General features: G+C 36.4%; 1 protein-coding gene across 1 annotated transcript; it reads left to right on the forward strand.

Annotated features, from left to right (window-relative positions):
* Positions 1–6,510: 6,510 nt before the first annotated feature.
* On the forward strand, positions 6,511–12,130 carry LOC140145655 (sushi, von Willebrand factor type A, EGF and pentraxin domain-containing protein 1-like; the record flags this gene model as incomplete). Its single annotated transcript, XM_072167342.1, has 4 exons — positions 6,511–6,591; positions 10,075–10,311; positions 10,619–10,846; positions 11,885–12,130. Coding segments are annotated over exons 1-4 (778 nt in total), but the record flags the coding sequence as incomplete, so codon positions are not given.
* Positions 12,131–12,511: the final 381 nt, after the last annotated feature.

Below are 12,511 nucleotides of genomic sequence, written 5' to 3' on the forward strand. Positions count from 1 at the left end.
AAACTCTCACTGACTTTGGTGAACAATCAGGTAGGGAGACAGGGTGTAATCTAGCAACCTTGAGGGTGATTCCTGGGATGGCAATAACAAACACACAATGGGTCATTGTTCAATGTTCAGATTCTCATCATAATAAATTATTCAGTGAAACCGGTCATAAAAATCCCATCTATATAGGTGTCACGCAAACTGTAGTTTAAGTAGTTAAGTTTGTAACGATGGATTTTTTTTCTGTAACTTACATCAATGTAAGAGGACATTAGCTTTACGTACATTAAATTTAATAGACACTGATAGTAAATTTTAGGAGTAAAAATATATAATTACCACATGCCTAATTTCTCATAAAATATGGAAATTGCATGGTGTTACGTACGTAATCCAGTTTGTTTCCAGAATGCATTAACAAATCTTGCTACAGTTTGCACCCCCTCCAAAAAAAAGAAGAGAGTGTTCTATAGCTTTACAACCACGGAATGTCATTGACGTTGGTCATCGGCTTCTGGAGAATTTAAATTATCACATGCAAACTTGTACTTTCATCACTATGCAGTGTATATTGGGGAATTTTTGACCAGGAATATATACAGTAAAAGGTTTAAAGCAAACATTCAAAAGATGTACCATTTGTAGAGCTGTTGTAGCTTTTCTATCTGCATTCACAATAAAATTTGCTGCACCTGATATTATGTTGTGTAAGGTGTTAATTATTAAAAGTGTAGTATTGATATGCGGTGTAGGATATTTCCTGGAAGAGTATAACAGGTGCATATATTTTTAAATAGAACATGTCATATGTTGTATCTCGTAAGAAGGATGGTAGAGAGGAGGAGAGGGACGTGGACAGGGAGGTGCAGTGCTGGTAGGTGAGGGAGGGACAGCTCCCTGACATGTTGTCCTCCTGCTTGCCCCTCCCTGTGAGATGCTGGCCGCAGTGATATTGTACGTTTTCAGACCCCTTTTTGTCCATTTTTGTCAAGAATATTGTCTCCCCCTAGCCTCCTAAAAGTAAAACCCTGACAACGCCACTGGGAAAGGGGAAAGTGGAGTGCCCTGAAGTGGGAGTGGGGTATTATAAGAGAGGTAAAGTTTGATAGATCGAGGATAGATGGAGGGGAGAGGGATCAACAAGACACCACCAACAAGACAACAACACGGAAGTAAATCTCCGTCTAAATAATCTCATTTTCTGATGATTAAAAAGACCAAGAAGAAACGTGAGTCAATATTTATGTACAAAAACTGTTCCGGTAAACACTGATGCTAAAATTGCTGACAAGAAGTGACTGAAAAATAATTTTCTGAGCAAGAACTTGTTTTTGCATTGTCGTATTCTTCCACCACGTACTGATATAGTTTTGCTTAAGGCGGACATTGTGTGTATGTTGCAACCAAACACAGTAAGGTTTCCACGCTGACGTTTTATCTACTGAATGCCAGCCCTGTGTGTAACCATATAAACAACAGCAACGATAAGCTTACCAATACAAACTTTATCATGCCATCTCGACATAGTTGTGAAGACTGCAAAACATCAAAGGAAGATGTCACCAGCCGCCAAAGTGATCTTCGGTTGTGTGATGATTGTGAACCTAAAAGACATTTAAATCCACCAGTGCCAGGCTTTGCACCACCATATCTTAACAGTGCTGGTAATGGTGGAGTACATCAACATCAGTCTGACACAAACTCAAGACTGGTATCTGAGGCACCTGATGCACCCCTACAGCAAATCCAGAAAATGTTTGCAGTAGTCACGAATGCACGCAGCCTAATAATACAAACATGTGCAAGTGCTACGTACATGTCAAAGAGACTTTCACCCTGCTTGTGTTGGACTTAAAAGAAAACCGACACAAAAGTCAACATGGCCTTGTCCTGAATGTAAATCAAACACCCAGAATGCAATAAAAACTCTTTCCCAACAACTGAATTGCCTCCAGCAAACAGTATCCCAGATGAAAAAAGATTGTCAACCTATATTAAACCTCCTTACAACACACTGTCAAAATTGTACCGGAATCCGTAGTACTTTACGATGCTAAAATAACATACGTACCGGTATAAAATAACATACGTACCAAAAGCAGCTGTTTCGAATTGCAGAAAAGCTATCTTCTGCCAAGCCAACAAAATCTCTTCCCTCGCATGACTCTTTGGATTCTCTGACTGACGATTTTCACCAGTTCTTCGACTCTAAGCTTGAAAACATCCGCAACGATCTCGCAGAACTTGACCCACCACCAATGTCAGTCGAAATAAATGACTCCTGTGACTCAAGATTTAATTCATTTGATCAAGTTGACAATGAATGTGTTCGCAAGATCATCATGGATTCTGCTAAGACTCCAGACCCTATTCCAACGTGGGTCCTCATAAAGCCTGAAATATTCGATACTCTCCTTCCTGTTATCACTATTGTTAATATGTCGCTCTGATTGTAATTCCACCAAACCTGAAATGTGCTCTTGTGACTCCTCTGATCAAGAAGTCGAACTCCGATCCTGACATCCTCCAGAACTATCGCCCGATATCTAATCTGCCGTTTTTATTCAAGACCATTGAACGCGCAGCTAGCAAACAGATACAGAACTATATCAGCAATAACAACTTAAACGCTAGTCATCAATCTGCTTACCGGAAGTATCACAGCACGGAGACAGCACTCGTCCGAGTTAACAATGGCATTTTGAGAGCTGTTGACAACCATCACCATGTCATTATCGTGCTGTTGGATCTTTCGGCGGCGTTCGATACGCTCGACCATCAAACTCTACTTCAGCGCCTTCACGACCGATTTGGCATCGATGGAACTGCATTCCACTGGATGACGTCATATTTCCATGGACGTCAACAGTGTGTTGTTGTCAACGGTGTGCGTTCTGCTTGGAAGTGTGTACTGTGGTACCCCAGTGCATGCGTCTGTCGCACTGTACAATATTGGCCAGCTCAGAATATATCTGGACCAAGCATCGACAGAAAAACTTGTGCATGCATTTGTAAGTTCAAGACTGGACTCCTGCAACAGCCTGCTGTATGGGCTTCCTAAAAACGAGATCGACCGCCTCCAGCGAGTCCAGAATGCAGCCGCTAGGCTCGTCACCCGCGTCAAGGGCCGTGTTCATATGAAACCCATTATCCGCCAGCTGCACTGGCTGCCCATTTGGAAGATAATTGTGTTTAAAATTTTCCTTCTTACCTTCAAGGCTTTGAATGGCCTGGTACCGCGATATATTGCTGACATGTTGACAATATATGAGCCTCCGAGGACATTAAGATCATCGACTTCGGGTAATCTGCTTAAGCCTCCATCCGTCAGAACCATCAAGACGGCAACATATGGAGACTGTAAGCTTCACATCCGCAGCACCCAAGTTGTGGAATAAGCTGCCATCAAACATTCGCGCTACAGACTCACTCGCAAAATTCAAATCGCTGCTCAAGACACACCTCTTTGACTTGCCAGACGACTGAGAACTTGTTCTTGATCTTGCCAAAAACTTGTGCATTGCGTATAATGATTACTATTTTATAATGTACAGGGTGTCCCAAAAAAAAGAGGCCCCGCATTGCGCCCTCTTTTTCTCCTATTTTTAACAAGTTGATTAAATATATTTTGGTATGTAAAAAACCTTTATTCGTTAGCTTTAATAAACCAAAACAATTATTTCAATCGGCTCACAACTTTTGAAGATATGCCCTTTTGAATTAAAGTATCCGTTTTTCACTCTGTCCACGGATAGCAAACAGAGTGGTTGGGATGGCTCATGCTGTGGAGTGGCCTGCACGATCACCAGACCTCACACCACTTGATTTTTTCCTTTGTGGCAAAATCCAAGATCTTCGCAAACGTATTACTGAATGCATTCGCAAGTATCCGGCGCACAAGGATGGTACGCAACGCAATTGATGCAATGAGGACCAGGGCTGAAACCTGTATTCGCCAAGGAGGCAACCAGGTAGAGGGCAGAGCAGCACAGTAAACTCACTTCAGAAGAACTAAAGACAAACCAAGCAGCCTTTTAGGGCTACCTTTTATCCTAAAAAGAGAAATGACTTATGTTTCAGAAACATAATAAAACAAAAAGGCATAAATAACCAAGAAAAAATAAGTAATTGCAAGTAAAGCAAAAGAAGTCCCATTCGGCATCCATTTTACCCACAAATTAATGACACTATTGTCCATTGCCCATAAACCCACCGTTAAAGCCCATTCCATAAATAAAGTTATTTTATAAAGTTATCATTGAGGAATGTTTGATATTCATGCATGGTATGTGTACTCCTTTTCAATCTTTGAAGTAGCGAAACCTTCTCCGTGGACAGAGTGAAAAACGGGTACATTTCTTTAAAAGAGCATATCTTCAAAAGTTGTGAGCCGATTGTTTTGGTTTATTTAAGCTAACGACTCAAGGTTTCTTTACATACCAAAATATATTTGATCAACTTTTCAGAAATAGGAGAAAAAGAGGGCGCAATGAGGGGCCTCTTTTTTTTGGGACACCCTGTATATGTTTTTCTGCTGAGGATTCGATGTCACTCATTCATGCGTTTTCTGGTTGCATTTTGTGCTTTTCGCTTTCTGTCACGGTATATCACTGTTTTTGCGCACTCTCCATATCGTGTTTGCCTCCAGATTTTCCTCTCCTCCTTCCTGATTGAGCGACATCGAATTCCTGCATGGTTATTTATCTGGTTTCTTTAATGTATTTTTCATGCGTATATTCTTCTCTTTTAAGAGTTAACTAATTTTTGTACATACATTTGGTCTTTTAACTAGTATTTTAATCACGTCTTGTAATATATATAGTTATATAATTTAAGTTGTATTAAGTTGTAAGTTAAGTATTTTAGTATATTCTCTGTAAAGCGCCTTGAGGTGTTTTGTAAGGCGCTATATAAATGCAGTTTTGTTGTTGTTGTGTTGTTCCGATTTCATCTTACAAAAGACAAATATTGTTTGTGACACATACGTAAATTTTAGGTTGTTTTTACCAGCTACGTAACTAAAATTTTACGGCGCCTAAAATCTCGATAAAATTCTACATTTTATTGTTTCGTACTTCTTTACAATGCTGAATAGGCTAAAAAAAGCGCAACAGTATGTTCAAATTCATCGTTAAATTATTACAAAGCACCAATTTGGTTTATGTCGCAACTGGTTTACCTTGCTTTCACTGGGTCATGCAGACATGCGATACGAAACATATCATTTACATGCCTCCTCCTGCTTGAAAAATATTACTACATTCTTTTTTAAAATAAAAGTCATCGTATTTTTGCCCCTGACATGGCAGTTACGTATTTCAATTGATTTACATCTTCAACAACTTTTCTACATGTATATAACATGGGAGAGTTTAAGTCTTGCTAAAAAAAATAAATTTACGAACGGCCGACTTTGTCTACCCGTCTATTTTCTAAACTACCCGTCCAAAAGACGGAAGGACGGGTCTCCAGGAAACGAACTTTTACTTACAAATAAATTCAATTAAACTTAAATTTGCTTTTATCTTAGAGTACGGTTAAAGCAGTGAACATCAAAACTAGAAGCAAATGTTATGAAATCACACAGTGACTTGTATTACAAAAACAAACAAAGCAGCTTGTGAGTGCCGCTATTATTCCAATATGATGATCAAAATACGCATGCGTCAAGCATAAATATTATGCACATTATTGCTAAAATTATTCAAAATTCTTGACAATAAAGATACGCCTAATTTATAAGCCGCTTATTGGTTTCTAAGGAACAGAAAACTTTCTCAACGAATGACAGAGATCTTTAGAAGTAGCCCAATGTTGTGACTTTGCTGAGGCTTTGGCAATCTCGCTTGTTCATCAGTATTTGTAGTGCTTTCAAAGCGTCATTTCTTCGTCATTTTTGCCTGTTGTGCCTTACTCATTAACTGATGATAAAGATTTAGGCGTTATATGATCGCAAATATTGGTAAGTATACAAAATTAATAATGTTTTTTTATACAATACATAAAGTACAGTATATTAACGTAATATGACCAATGATTTACCTCATTCAATTAGTGCATTTTTATATTACGAGGTGGTATAGAAACACGAACATGGTTATTGTTTTGTGAAAGATAAGCGCTGAAATAGTGCACGCCGAACAAAACCGGAATATAAGGTAAATGTACAATATTTCTATAATTTGACCGATATTAGACGGCTAAGGTCCAGTATTTAGTTTTACATTTAACGTGCGTTTGTCTGTATTGTCTGTGACGATAAACGTTTGTTTTAAAACGATGTTTGACTATTCGCTGCGATTTGGCGCTTAAATGAATAATTTTGTTTAGGGCTTTGTTCTTTTCAACGTTTGCAACTACATTTTTGCCACAGAGGAGATAAACAGGCCAAAATACTAGATATTTATTTCTAATGTGACCTTTCTATAATGTTTAGAGCATACTTTATTTTAACAGATAACTAATATCTTATTATCATCATCATTATTGTAATTGTTTCATTATCATTGTTATTATTTTGTAGTGGTCGATAGAATATGGTACAATATGCATCGATTAGGAATGATGTACTTGCAATTCTGCTACTAACATGCATTTTGCAAGGTAAGTTTTATTTAAAAAATACCACCCAAATCACCATCACCATTCTTTTGCAACATCAATGCTGTAAAAGTACTTCATTAAGGTTGGTTGGAGGCATGATGCAGTCATGTCTACAGTAGACTTAACCCCATTAAAAGCTATTAAACCAAGATAACACTCATTGAAACAGCTCAACTGATTAAATCGGATCTTCTCTGGTTGTGCACAAGTGTCTGTTTTCATGTGCGATATCGCAATAAAGCTGGTATTATAGCTTCAGTTGGGTAACCGATTATAAAGGAAACGAAAGGAAACAATGGTATGTGTACCTTTGTTCACGAAATGAGACAAAGGTCTGCTTTTTGTAAACCAGCATTCTTGAAAATGAGCAACATAATGATTGTTGACTTAACACGGTTTAGAAATAATTTCTTCATATTTTTGGTGTTATCTGTCGTTTACATATCCTTCCTAAAACACAAAAGTGCGACCCTCTCCAAAACACCTAAATTAGCTAAAAATTTAGGACATGTTACAAAACTATATTGTCTAGAATTTTAGAAGAGTACTTTTAATATTGGCCGGTTATTTTTCACACAGCAACGTTAACTAGGCAATGTACTATTACCTATAACATTAACTAAAACACCAAAGTACGAATATTTCCAAACATCTAAATTAGCTAAAAATTTAGGACATGTTAAAAAACTATATTTTCTAGAACTTTAGAAGAGTACTTTTAATATTGGCCGGTTATTTTTCACACAGCGACGTTAACTAGTCATATCCCCATACTTTTAACGTAGGGCTATTTGTAGAGGTCACGCGTCAATGGGAAAGAGCACTGTGTATTGTGTATAGGAAAACGGACAGTAACTGCAGTGTGGAGAGCATGACCTAGCGGTGTTTGCACTCAATATTGAGACAAATAAAGTTGACACACAAGATGATGGGTTCTTGTAAATGTGACCCTAAGGCTTGATATAATGGGTTCCACCCATATGCATACTTTTTTTTCTTGAGGGTGCACAAAACGTGACATTATTGGCCTTAACGCAAGATAGATTGTACTTATTTCCATGCCAAAATAATACATACATAACTATACATACATAACATAGATATATTTTGAAGTTAATAAGTAATGGCATGAGACTAATTTGGCATGGCGGACCCGTCCAAAAAGCCAAAGGAGGCCAGAAGGATAACTCCTTCCATCAAATTACATTGCAAACATATAAATACAGAACAGATACATATATGCTGTCAAATATTTGTAATACAATCACATAGCTCAAAACATGAGTTATAATATATATTAATAATAGCGAGGATAATAAAATAAGTATATGAAGTATTTAAATGATTTGAAAATGAGTGCTCATTAAATATATCAGTAATCCTTGAATTTTGTATATTATGAGATACTTTGTTCCATAAAATGGAGCTGACGAATTAAAGGGGCATTTCGTGATCCACAGCCTCACCCCCCACTTTTCTCAAAAAAAGTTGAGATTTTTATATCGCTGGAAACCTCTGGCTACATAATGTTTATGTACAAAATATCTCTTGCAGATTAATTCGTTTAGCTAAGATATCGTGAAATTTGAATTTCGTTCTGGCGCACCAGAACGAAATTACAACGCATTGTCTATGGAGCAGTGTAATACACATAAATCATGCATAACTCACAAACTCACAAATCGGAATCAACTGAAATTTTGGGAATAGGCTTTTTTCGTGGATATGTACTGAAACATGTCATAAAAAGAGGATGCTAGGATCACGAAATCCTCCTTTAAATGCCTACTTATTGAAAAAAAAAACTAATTGAATTCGAATTCACTATCGGTTCGTCTTTTCTCTAATTAATTTTGCTTTCTCCAGCTGCGTCTTAATGATTAAATTTGATACAATGACTGCTTTGAAACAAAAACATATCCATCTTGGTATATTTTGTCATCATAGAAATTTAAGAAATCATTACCTTGGTAACTAGGTAACGATTTGGCATTATAAAAAAATAATCAAGTTCAAGACTTGTTTGTCTTTTGTTTTATTTTTTTATCGATTTTCAATGACACAACAACTATTTTGATCAGCATTGTTCAACAGACAAGTTAAAAGTAAAAACTGTTTACTTCTATTGTGGTGATGAACTGCTAATATTGTAAATAGTAGGCAATATTTTATTCAGGTAATTTGAATAACAAATGATATTACAAGTTACTCGGTTTGTTCAGTTTTTCAGCTCCTTTTAATATTATTGAGGAGAGTCTGAAACCAGGGGTATTTTAATTTCATTACATTTTGTTTTCGAATGCGAAATTTCATACTCTTTAGAAAAACGGCAGCTTCGTAGCACTGATCGAATATTCTAAAGTCTTATTCTATATTAAACTTCCCAGCAAACACATGTTTAAAAAATGTTATAAACGTTTTATTAACGGGTTTGTAAAATGTCGGGTAATATAGAGATATTAAAAGAATCTTGATGATGATAAATAATGACTAAGGTACCGTTCACAAACACTTGTAAGGGGGGGCTGATGCAAAAAAATTTCATCGCGAACATTTTTCAGGCCCCCATACAGACTCTCAAACATTTCAGGGCCCCCTTTTGATATGAAAATTATGGGTCAACCCCATAACTCAATTTTATTAGGAAAATTTGTGGTCATTTTTTTCAGGGCACCCCTTTGGAGGGTCACAAATTTTCAGGGCCCCCTTTTTGCATCAAGTGGTATTATAAATCTGTAAAACGCGTTGGAAGCAGAATTTATTCCTGCGCATTTTGACACCTCATTTGATACGATGGCCTAAAAAACTAAAAACACCGGTCAATTTAATGTAGTAAGGTCCAAATTTGAAAGTTGCACTTACTACTTACATACCAATTTTTACAATAAAAAAACACTCAGATATCATTACACAGATTTCTTTCCATTCCACTGAATGTAAAATCAATAGAATTTACTGCAACTTTCAAATTGTGGGCTACATTAATTTAAATGTACGCCGTGACATCAATATTTAGTCAATTGCTACAAATGAGGTGTCAAAATTCTGCTTCCAACGCATTTTACAGATATGTAACACAATTACCCGTTTTGAATAATGGTCATTATTTAAGGGGGTTATTTTTTTTGAGATGTTTACTATCCTATCACAGCTTGCATTAAGAAATGAATTTAATTTAATTTAATTATTTTTCAATTCATATTTTTTCATATACACCGTATGTTAATCTGAAACTGGGTGAGGCATTAATTGAGTGATCATAAAATGCTGTAGAACAGATAGTATGAATAAAATACTCACTCGTTTGCAACATCGGTTTTGGTTTTTTTTCTAAGAATTTATTTTTCTTCAAAATTATGAATGTAAAGACACGATTTTTCACCAATAATAGAAAACATACTCTCGTATTACAGCTTGCAATAAGAAATTATTTAAATTTCAGTAAGTATTGTAAGTTGATTTTAAACTGTCCTTTATACTCAGATCTCATCACGCTCATTGAGACGAATAACTGTGTAGTTGGTCAGGAAAACAATCACGCCCATAATTGGCGTTGGGTGTTACACGACGACGACCCATGTAGTTGCAGAAGCGTTACTTTTGGAGGAGCGAATCTGATGACAGCAATGCAAACTTCAAAAACGGGTTATTTCGAGAAGCCAATGGCAACCACTGAATATGTTAGCATATTCATGAAACTTTATGATTTGGACTGTATGAGTAAGCTTGTTTTTGTTTTTGTATTTATGTACTTTTATCGGTATATAGGCCAGAATAAAGTTGGACGTTTAGGATTTCTTTTGCCGTTGCGATGAAGGCAGCAGCAAAATAAAATAGATATATAAATAATAAATTCAGCAACAAAAAATACAGATAAGACAAAGCCCGAACAAAGTAATCACGTGAGCGAAAAATCTCAGCCGAGACCCTTTACAAACGATGATAAATACAATAATAATAATTCATCAAAAATAATATAAATAACACTGGACCTTTTCCACAATTTCATATTATTTTCATTATAAAGATCTAACATGCCCTCTACCCAAAGTGGTTAAAACAGACCAAGGCAAAGCAACTGCTATGGTTTGGTGGCTGGGCCCCGTGCCTACTGATACTACTGATTACGTCTACAAGGCAATCTGTTATCCACCTTCTGGAACCAATTTTACCATTGGAATATCGCAAGTTGTGTGTAAAGCTGTAGATAGAAGAGGAATCACTAAGACCTGTAATTTCGACATCAAAGTTGAAGGTACGTCTTTTAAATTATCAGAATACACATTGAGTAATAAGCTTATAGACATACCGATAATCACACTTGTGGAAGTGAATGTCTCAATCAGTTATTTGTAATATAATAACAATTATTGACCAATGAAATTATATTACGTATCTTTTAAAACAAGGTTCTTATGAAATGCTTAAGGAGGTACTACACCTCTGTGGTAATTTGTGACTATTTCTGCATTTTCTCAAAATAATAACACACTGGTAACAAGAGCTATGTATATTATTGCGGCAAGGAATCCAATTACTGCACTGAAATTTTAGTGACTCAAGACAAGCGGTTCACCATATATGATAGCAAATGAGGTACATCCTAGCGGTACATTATTTCTAATCATAAATAACAAACCTCTTGTCTTGGGTCACTGAAATTCCAGTGTAGTAATTGGATTCCTTGCCCTTTAATATACATAACTTTGTTACCACTGTGTTATTAGTTTTTGAGAAAAATGCAAAAATAGACACAAATTTATCACGGGGTATAGTACCTCCTTGGTATACTTGTATAGTGACTTTTATAGTAGTCAATACCATGTAAACCAAACAACAAACACAAATCCTAATCCCAAGAGAAGGATATAATGACAAGATCCTGTAATACTATTACTAACTCTGACGTCAGATTCTGTCGTCTACGTTCTGCCAATGGAAAATATGCCTTTCTTTATTGGCCCGTATAAAGTCACGTCCACATATCGTAATAGCGAAGGTTGTTCATTTTACGACAATTATAGAAAATGAGTTTTCATCAATGAAAGTCACATGAAGATTAATACCGAAGAATGGGATTAGATACTGGTGTTATTCTGATGCTCGTGTAGCTAATGACAACAAATGCAACACGATAATATTTAAACATTTTCATACGCTTTGCTAGTTTTGGTTTATTATTCTACACAAAGCAACAGTTTCATTACATAGTTTTACACCACCTCACGTACAATATTCCAACGTTTCGCTGTCAGCTAAAATATGGAAATAATATTGTATTATTAATAATCAGACAATCAAGCTCCTGCATTGGCATCATGTCCTGCAATTGAACCAAAAAACACAGATCCTGGAGAAGTGACTGCTCTAATTACATGGGAAGGCCCCGTAGCTATCGATAACTCTGGTGGCATCCCTACGGTTACCTGTTATCCTCCATCGGGAACTAACTTTACCATTGGACAATCACCTGTAACGTGCACAGCTGTGGATATATCTGGGAACCAGGAAAGTTGCATCTTTTACGTTGACGTCACTGGTTAGATATTCACAACCTCATTAATTTACGCGAAGCATGTAATCCACATCAAAAGAAATTGATTGCAAGACCTTGCACTAATTGTGAGGTCATTAATAACTCACAATGACTCCTGACTTCTGCGCGCGCGTGCGTGTATAAGCTAAGCGTTTAATATGACACCGCACACGCCTACGCGATGCCGTCGCGCTTATGTGATTGGTAGCTCTTGTCGGCGCGAATGTTAAATTCACCTGGTCGATTTTTTTGTAGGATAAGTTAAAACAATAATTAAAACTGGTTATATTTAACAGCGTTTTATGGCATAAAATAAACTGAAATACTATTTTGATTTGTTCAAAATATTAGATACGACGGTAATGAATAACAATAATAACTTTG

Source organism: Amphiura filiformis, unplaced genomic scaffold, assembly GCF_039555335.1.
Source record: "Amphiura filiformis unplaced genomic scaffold, Afil_fr2py scaffold_524, whole genome shotgun sequence".
NCBI classification, from domain to species: domain Eukaryota; kingdom Metazoa; phylum Echinodermata; class Ophiuroidea; order Amphilepidida; family Amphiuridae; genus Amphiura; species Amphiura filiformis.